General features: G+C 43.8%; 1 protein-coding gene across 1 annotated transcript; it reads left to right on the top strand.

Moving 5' to 3' along the window:
* The first annotated feature begins 1,478 nt into the window (after nt 1-1,478).
* On the top strand, nt 1,479-7,314 carry NPY2R (neuropeptide Y receptor Y2). Its single transcript, XM_040554517.1, has 2 exons — nt 1,479-1,789; nt 4,778-7,314. The coding sequence occupies exons 1-2, from the start codon at nt 1,712-1,714 to the stop codon at nt 5,969-5,971; spliced, it is 1,272 nt and encodes a 423-aa protein (XP_040410451.1). The 5' UTR covers nt 1,479-1,711; the 3' UTR covers nt 5,972-7,314.
* Nucleotides 7,315-9,266: the final 1,952 nt, after the last annotated feature.

The following is a 9,266-nucleotide window of genomic DNA, read 5'->3' as shown; positions in this document are numbered from 1 at the left end:
TCTGACTTGATACAAGGAAATTTTGTCTTACGGCGAGGGTTGTCAAATTGTGGGATGTGCTGCCTGGTGAGGGTTGTGACCTTCGCTGGTTTAACAGCTCCTAGGAACCTGCACATCTTCCTGATTTTTCTCCAGGAGTTTGGAAGTAAAAGAAAGGAAAAGCTTTTCCTTAGCTATGGGATGCTGAGGTGATTTGAGCTAGACAGATTGTAAAGATCTGTAGCATTGCTATACTCTTCAAGATGTTAGGAGAAGCAAAAATACATGTTAAGCTAGAGTGTGTGGAGTGAAGCACAATAGCAACACCCCTAAGATGAGTAAACACCAGCATACACCGTTCGCAACAGAAGGAAAGGCAAGAATTGCAGTTACAGCCACGCATTATAACAGTGCTGTACTAAAACTCATGGCATGCAGTCATGTCTGCTGGTACACCAAAAAATAAATCCCACAGTGAAATTAAGTTGGGAAAATAAATAAACAGGGGTAGGAGAACTGAAATTCCTGGCTCTTTATTTAGTCATCAAAGAAATCTGTTTTGCAAGAAGCTCGGAGCATTCCATTAACTGCCTCGGAAGTGGTGAAGGATGAAGAGCAAGGCCCTTCGTAGAGAGGTAGCCTGAATTAGCAAAGATCTAAGGGGGTTGTAAAGACATGTTTTGAATTTCAAAAACAAGTGTAAATCGCTGAAGTTACTCTTTGATACTCACATTCTGTGCTCTGATAAGAGTATCATATTGAGCTATAACCAAAGCAAGGACCATTACCTTCGACAAAGAAAGAGTTCTTGTTCAGGGTCATCTTAGGAAGAAAAGGAGGACAGAAGAGGGAAGCTTATGCTGCTGAACTTTGAAACTACCTGAAATATTAATGCAAAGAAGAGAGAGAGAAGAGAGCATTCCCTTTCCAGATAGCACCCTCTGTAAGATTTGAAAGGAGATTTGTCCCAGCATTGGAGCTGTAGCCTCAGAGAAAGCGGAGCCTTCTGGTTCCTGTTCTTGGGAGTGACATTAGGGCTGAAGCACTGCTCAGTGAATCAGGCCCTCCAGCCATGCACTAAGATACTCCTTTGATTCTCATCTTGTAAATTACACCTCGGAGAGAGGCATCAGAGAAATATTAAGCAGGTCCTACTGATGGGGTTTCATGAAGGCAGACCCCACCAGAAGGAAGCAGTGCTGGCTGGAGCTAGGCTGACAGGAGAGCTTTTTGGGAGGTTACTGAGCACAGAACTTCGTAACTACAGCAGCTGTTGCCTTTGCATTTGCAGCCTAGTAAATAAACCTGCAATCTTTCATTCTGCTCTGGGCGGAATATGTAAATGCTTTATTCACCCTTATACCTGCTCTAGCACTAGGCACATCCCTTCTAACGAGGAGCAGCAAATCTCCGCGAGCAGGGGCGCTCACAGCCAAGGATTTCAGCAGTTCCCTGCAGCGAGAGCATCCCCTTCGCGTTCCTCCCCGGGAGGCGCTTCGGAAGCACCGCGAAGCAGCACCCGGCACCGACCAGAATCTCCCCTTTTTTCCCCCAAACCCCCTCCCGCTCCCTCCGGCATCTCTCCGGCCGCTGCCTCCCGGGGAAGGAGCACCCCGTGGCCGCGGCTCGTAGCCCCCTTCCCGCAGCCTAGCGGGGCGGAGCCGCGTCCCTCCTGTCCCCCCCCGCCTGTCCCCGTCCCCCCGCCGCGTCCCGCCCCGTCCCGCCCCCCGACATGCGGGGGGCGCCGCCGCCGCCGCCACCTCCAAACTTTCCGCCGTGCCCCAGCGCCAGCCAGGAGAGAAGCGCCGCGGTGAGTGTGCAGTGCCGGGCCGGGCAGGGCTGGGGGTGGGGGGAAATGGGAAGAGGTGCGGGGTCCTTGCTGCCTCCCCCCGCCGTCCCCAGCGGCTCCCGAGCCGCCCCCGGTGGCTGCGCTGCGGCCGCGGGAGGCAGGGTGCGTGCCGAGGGGGTCTCGGGGGTGGTCGCCCTTCTTCTTTTGCTGTAGGAACCGTAAGAGATCCGCCCCGGGCCTTCCTCTGCCGAAAGTTGGGTGCAATTTGATGCGCATCCCTGAGGGGCTGGGGGAAAAAATGAAAAAAAAAACAACCACCCAAACAACCAGCACCGTGCGATAGGGGTGCAAAAGCCATCGGATGGAGGGCTTGTACTGAAAAAGACTAGGAAGGGTCCTGCCAAACACTTCCTCAGGTAGCAAACGCCACTTCAGTTTTGCCCTGTCCAACAAAAGCAAATGATTCTTCCCCCACTCAACTGTCCCACTGGCAATGTCAAACTTGTCCAGTTTATTGCATCCCTTAGTGACACACCAGCTCATCTCGGCTCAAAACCCTGGCTGTCCCTCCTCCCTCCCCCAGCTTTGTTGTATTGACAAGACCAAAATGCTTGTCAACAGACCAAATAGTAACAAATGGAATAAAAGTGGCAGAAGAAAAGAGGGCTTTGCTAAATAAGGGGTTGGAAGTAGGAATCATGAGAATGCCCGTGACTAGAGAAACAAGCGAAAACATTTTGGGGAAGAAAGGGATGCTATGGAAGAAAGGGATGATATGGTTTTTTTTGTTTTGTTATACCTTTTTTATTATTATTTATTATTATTTTTTTGGCTGAGTTCCATCATCCTCCCTGGGTTCATGGCAAAGAAGGGAAAACGTGTGAAATTTGCCTTCCCTCTTACCCTTCTCTTGTAATGTGCAATTATGACTTGCTTTTATTTTGCAATTAAAATATTATGAGATCTTGGAGTACATGACAGTCTTGGGACCTCACCAAAGTAATATAGTAATTTAGTAATATATGCAAGCATAATTCTTGGGCATAGGTACACAGGTTGAAGGGAAAAGATCAGATGAGTTCTGGACATCTGCATAGCCTTGGTGGTGCAAATTTTCCTATATCTCTTCCATTTTTTACCTGGTGGACTAAAGGTGTATTGATTAGGAGTCCTGCCTTGCTGCCCTTGCTTAGACTAGTAGGTAACAACTGATTACATTACTAAAAACTGCACTGTAAGCTTCTACAAACACCTAGCACACCTCAGCTATGTATCTCACGGTGTTACACTATGTAAGCTATGTCTCACAGTGTATCTCAGGCTTACACTATTAATTGTACACTAAGTGTTGACTAAAAGCGTAATAATGACCAGCTTAGTCTGGGGGAAAAATAACTTTCAGTTCATGTGGTTGAGCTGCACTTTTTGAAAAAAATAAAGGCTTGCTCTGAGAAATTCTTTGGGATATTGTGTGGTATGCAAGCAAAACACAAAGGTCTCAGTCACCTGCTGGCAGACGGTGCTTGTTCCTGAGGCATAATGTAGTAGCCAGTCACAAGATGCAGGTGCACATGTACAGCAACTTAGTTAGGAAATCACACCTAGCGATGTTGCCAATAAATGTCAGTGGGGATAGAAGTAGGAATAAAAATCTGCAGTGATGTGGATGTGATTTAAATAATGATAATAATAAATAAATTTTTAAAAAAGCATAGAGAACCACAGTTGTTAATAGCTTGAATGTCTCTTTAGGCAGACCTGAATTCAAGGTGGACTAAACTGTGTGTAACACCTGGTGTCAAGCAAGTGACATTTCTTCTCTACTCTGCTGCTTTACTTATGCAATGTATGAATGAGCAAATAGAGTAGTAACTCAGCGTTGGCTTTCCCCTCAGTGGCAAATGTCAGTATTTTTTCTGTGAGCCCACCATGCTGACAAATGCTTGCTCAGTACTTTCACAGGTCAAGCCAAGGAATCCACAGGTGCATGGCACTCGTGACGCCACCCACGATTTGGACAGTCTACCTGGGGACAGGCACACTTTACATAGGATTGAAGTCCAAGTCAGAAATTAACTGTAAAGCATGCATTTATCCATCCATGCCTACTGAATTCTTAGGGTAGCGTAGGCTAGCTGAGCAGAATTTGGCTCAGCCTGTGTGGGGAAGTCAACAGAATGTGATTTTGATGCCAGTGGTGAAATCCTTCCTGACATCAGAAGGGGAATGATTTGCTCTTCTCTATGGCTGCAGTCAAAAAGTGATTGGCAGCCTCCAAGAACTGTGTTTTTTCAAACATTACACAAAAAGGAAATATTTTTTATATCCGAGATTTAGCTGTGTTTTGAGTTAAATTTCAGCATGAGTAGGCTGCACAGTCATTTCATAGAAATGCTACTATTTCAGATCTGCTAGAAGGGTATTTTTTCTTGCCTTGTGGCACTAACTTTCATAAAATAAAGTTTCATAAAAAAAGGCATCAATAATCTGTTCTCTGGCATTAAGGATGGGCCTAAACCTGTAAGAATTTGGTAACTATTTAAAGGACACTTTCCATTAAGGAAAAGCTGGAAGAGTATTATGCTAATAACAGTCTGGATGGTGCTGTTCCATGTAGAATTCCCATAGGTATTAATGGAAGTTTTGTGCTAAATCAGCAGTAGTTTTAGGTAGTGGATTGTAAAAAAAAAGGATATGCTGCCCAGCTGGATCTTAATCCTTCTGCATTTACTGAGGCAAACTTTGTCTTTGAAATGCTTTTGAAATCTGTCCCAATTTTCAGCAGGAGTCATGCCTGAATAATGTTACAGGATCGGGCTTCAAATGTAAGGGCAACAGAATTTAAATATATTAAGACAGATCTCCTCTTAATCCTGGGATGTAGAACCTGGGTTAGAGGAGGAAAGAGCTGTAGCTTTTCATTACTGTAGCTGTAGCCGTTCATTACTTCTGGTCTTAACCACCACAGGCTGATTTCTCCACATGTTCTTGTGTTGGTTTGTTTTTCAGGGACAGCTCTATTGCTTAGACCAGGCTGCTGCAAGAATGGGGCCCCTGGAAGCAATAGGTGAAGAAAACCAGACAGATGAAATGAAAATGGAGCTGTTCACCAAGCTGTACTTGCCGAGATACACCACGCCACTCAACGAGCTGGCTCTCGACCCTAAACCTGAACTGAAGGACAGCACGACGCTAGTCGAAGTGCAGATAATCCTCATCTTTGCTTACTGTTCCATCATCCTGCTGGGGGTGATCGGAAACTCCCTTGTGATCCACGTGATCATCAAGTTCAAAAGCATGCGCACAGTGACTAACTTCTTCATTGCCAACCTGGCCGTGGCTGATCTGCTGGTGAATACACTGTGCCTGCCCTTCACTTTAGTTTACACACTGTTGGGCGAATGGAAACTGGGCCCAGTCTTGTGCCACCTGGTGCCTTATGCCCAGGCTCTTGCTGTGCACGTGTCGACTGTTACATTGACCGTGATCGCTTTGGATCGGCATCGCTGCATCGTCTACCACTTGGAAAGCAAAATCTCTAAGCGGATCAGCTTCTTGATCATAGGAGTTGCCTGGGCAGTCAGTGCCCTGTTGGCAAGTCCTCTGGCCATCTTCCGTGAATACTCACTGATTGAGATCATTCCTGACTTCAAGATTGTGGTCTGCTCTGAGAAGTGGCCAGGGGAGGGACAGCTTAACTACGGCACCATCTACAGCATCTCCATGCTTCTGATCCAGTATGTGCTGCCTCTGGCGGTCATCTCCTACGCCTACACCCGTATTTGGACCAAGCTCAAGAACCATGTTAGTCCAGGGGCTGGGAATGACCACTACCACCAGCGGCGGCAGAAAACCACCAAGATGCTGGTGTGTGTGGTTGTGGTGTTCGCTGTCAGCTGGCTGCCCTTTCACACCTTCCAGCTGGTCAGTGATATTGACAGTCAGGTGCTAGACCTGAAAGAGTACAAACTGATCTACACAGTGTTTCACGTCATTGCCATGTGCTCAACATTTGCTAACCCCCTTCTCTATGGCTGGATGAATAACAACTACAGGACGGCCTTCCTCACAGCCTTTCAGTGCGAGCAGCGGCTGGACTCCATCCACCCTGAAGTATCAGCAGCTTTCAAAGCTAGGAAGAAACTGGAAGCAAAGAGGAGTCAGTTCCCTGGAGACTCTTTCACACAACCTACCAATGTTTAAGATTTCTGACTTTGGAGAAGAAATGCATATGTTGTGGACAAAGGAATTAAATCCATTTTGACACGTGCATTTTTAATGCATAGTTTTACTCATAAATGGTGAAAGAAGAGTAGCAGGGAGGTCAAGGCAGGTGGTGTGATTTGAGGGAAGATTAGATTGTCACCACAAGGATGTGACTATACAACTGAGGAAATAAAAGGGAGAGACTTCATTTATGGCTGTCTCATGCTAAGAGACACTCCCATCCCTCCCATCTCTTCACAACAAATCTAAATGACAAAAGCAGATTTTGCTGCTTTTGCTGTAGGGAGGCAAACAGCTGATTTCTAGCTCAGAAATACTATGGGAGCAGGCAACTTGTATATTGCATGTGGAGACTGGGGAGAATAGAAGTCTGTTGGGAAAATGAAACCTGTCTGGGGAGAATGGGCTCTGCTGGTTAAAGATCAAGGTTTTCAGACCCCTTTTCTCCCACAGGAACCTTTTGCAAAATAAGGGAATTAGGATGAGAAATGTATTACTGTTTTTGACTCCTACTGAAGCACTTCAAGCGAAAGCATTCAAAATGGATTAGAGGAAAAAAAAGCAAAAATGAAAAAATACCAGTTTTGGTGTGAAGAAAGGAAAAGGTGGGTTTTGGCCGATCAAATGGGGTAGAAAGTCATTCCTTAAGGATTGGCTGTGGTTATTCTGGTGACAGAACTGCAAGCCTGTGACCTGATGGCTCATTCCCTGCAGGTCCCTACCTTTCATTCCACATTTGGAAGAGCTCATAAACGCAAAGCTGTAAAATGGCATTTGAAGGCAGGAGATGCAGGCTCAGGTCTTCTGTGAACACTTCATAAACTGCCAATATTTTAATTTTCAAGACCTGCTTAAATGCCTAACGTGTTATTAACTCTGCAGTCTTTGAATTTTTGCTGCTTTCTCCCTGCATAATAAAACAGCAGATAATTTTGATCCTCTGGAAAGGCCGCTAGATGGTCATATGCTTTTCCTTATTGTGATTTTATGTCACACACTCATCTCATCTTGGAGCTTTTTCCATCTTTAGCTTTTGTAAAAATTAAAACATCTGAATGAGTGTAACCTAATAACAGTATGCTAGGTTTATGTGATAACTTATCAGTTATTCTGCATGCTGTAGTTAATAGTTAAATTCCTTTTTTGCTCAGGTATAAAATTTTAATCTGTTTACTGTGTTGTACACAGCAATGTTCAACTCTTCCGTGTCTTTGCTTAGCCTCTTTGAACTCATTAAAGAGATGAAGAAAATTTCAATTGGTGTTTATTCCAAGCTGCCCTGTTGCTTATCAAGAATAAAAATAAACGTAATACTTTCACTTGGAGTCTCTTTCCACAGCTACATTTCAGCCTCCTCATTTTTTTTTTAAATTTTCAGTGTTCCTAAATTTGTTGTGTTCTCTCTTAAAAATTAAAAAAACAACAAAACTCCAGTACTGAAGTGTTAGCAATGTAGTGGCATCAGATGTTTGTCAGGTGGAGAAATTCAGCTTTGTGTATACTGTATCTTGCCATCATCCTTTAAAAATCCATGAAATCATTTGGACTTGGATTTTTCATGAGCAGAGAAGGGAGGTCTAGAGAATTAGCTGGTGTTTACTTAAGGAAGAAAAAGTATCCATCATTCTTAAACAGTTCTGCAAAAATAGATTAATTCTCAACTATGTACTTTCATGATATTGTCCACAAGTTATTTTTGTCTGAATATTAATAATATCCAAAATGTAAGCTCAAAACAGTTAGGGGTGAGGAAGGATTACAGAAGTGTGCAATTATTATGGACATCAATCATAGGTATCAGTTACAGTTGACTCTGAACCCTTCATCAAAACTGTATTATTTCCACAAATAGCATCCTTTATTTAAAAAGTAAATCCTCTTCCCATCACCCCCCACCTCTGGTTAAAAGTTATTTCAACTCTTTTAAGCCTGTTAGAGTGTGGTATATAAAGCGTTTTGAAGTAACCATGACAGTGTGTGCTGAAGTTGTACTTGCTGGGCTAATTCTCAATGATTTTAAGACCGCTTTATATCATCCTGGATGAAAGTGATTAATTAGAAATTATCTTTCAGTCTATTCATGACATCTTTATGTTACTACTTCCTGAGCTTTCTCTGCAGTCATCATTTTGTACCAAAGTTGCATTAATTTATCCCATTGCTTTCCACTGTGCTGTGTGGAGGTGGTGCCTGAGTCAGTGCCTGCTTTAGGGTGACAGACCTCCACATGGTGCACCACTGCATGGTGTGGACTCAAGAGCTACCTATGCAAGGGTTCACTTTAGTATCCCTTTATATAGGAAAATTAGGCATTTTTCTCACCAAAAGCAATCAGGTAGCAACTTCCCTCAGAGTTCCCCCAAATCCCAGCTGTCAGAAGGATGTGGAAACCCATGGTTAGTCCCCATTTCCTCCTAAGAGAAAATGAATCTATAAGCAGGCTCTAACCAACAGACTGAGGAGTCTGCAGAGGGTCCCCTGTTTCGTCTGCTGAGGTGAAATAGGAATCTAGGTCTCCCCATTCACACATTGGTACCTTAATTATTTTTTTTAAAGCACTATGTTCTTTTCCCATTGAATAGGTACAAGCTTTATACAAACCCAAAGAATGCAAACAGCAATACTTGTTTAAGGCTTTGCAAGGAGTCAGTAGAACACCCAAGGTGAAATGTCATCTCTGATTCAGAGCAAGAATTTGAACTGACAGGCCTCATTTCTCAGGAGAATGACTTAGCCACCACGCTGCCACCTCTCCTCAGGTAGCCGTATACATCTTCTTAGAGCTGTTCTATTGTATATATAACAATTCAGTGTTATATATACAGTGCTATTCAGTGTGTGTCAACACAGTGTAGCCAAAGCAGGATTGAGCAGAAAGCATGTCAAAGTGAATTTGAGCAAAATTGGGTTTGAGAGTATAAGCAGCAGAAACAGAGGGGCTAGGCTTGCACAACATATAGGCTTAGTATATGTATGTTTTGGTGTATCAACTGTACCACACAGCTGTGCAGAAGCTGGTGTGGGCATAACTGACTGTTGCCCCATAGTTGGTATAATCATACTTTGTACAAAATGTGTAATGGACATACATACATTACCAACATATTAATAACACTAAGAGCAATAACTGAATAGAAACTATTATCTGCATTTTATTTGTCAGACCCATAAAGAACCACTGAATTCGTAGATTAATATAATCCTTGCCTCATAGTTTCTAAACTCTCTTGGGGACTTTTCTTGTATTAATCCAGACAATGACCTTAAGGGA

The sequence above is a fragment of the Cygnus olor genome, chromosome 4 (genome assembly GCF_009769625.2).
Source record: "Cygnus olor isolate bCygOlo1 chromosome 4, bCygOlo1.pri.v2, whole genome shotgun sequence".
Lineage (NCBI taxonomy): Eukaryota > Metazoa > Chordata > Aves > Anseriformes > Anatidae > Cygnus > Cygnus olor.
The sequence above is the reverse complement of the archived record's forward strand: the minus strand, read 5'-3'. Positions and strand labels throughout refer to the sequence as shown.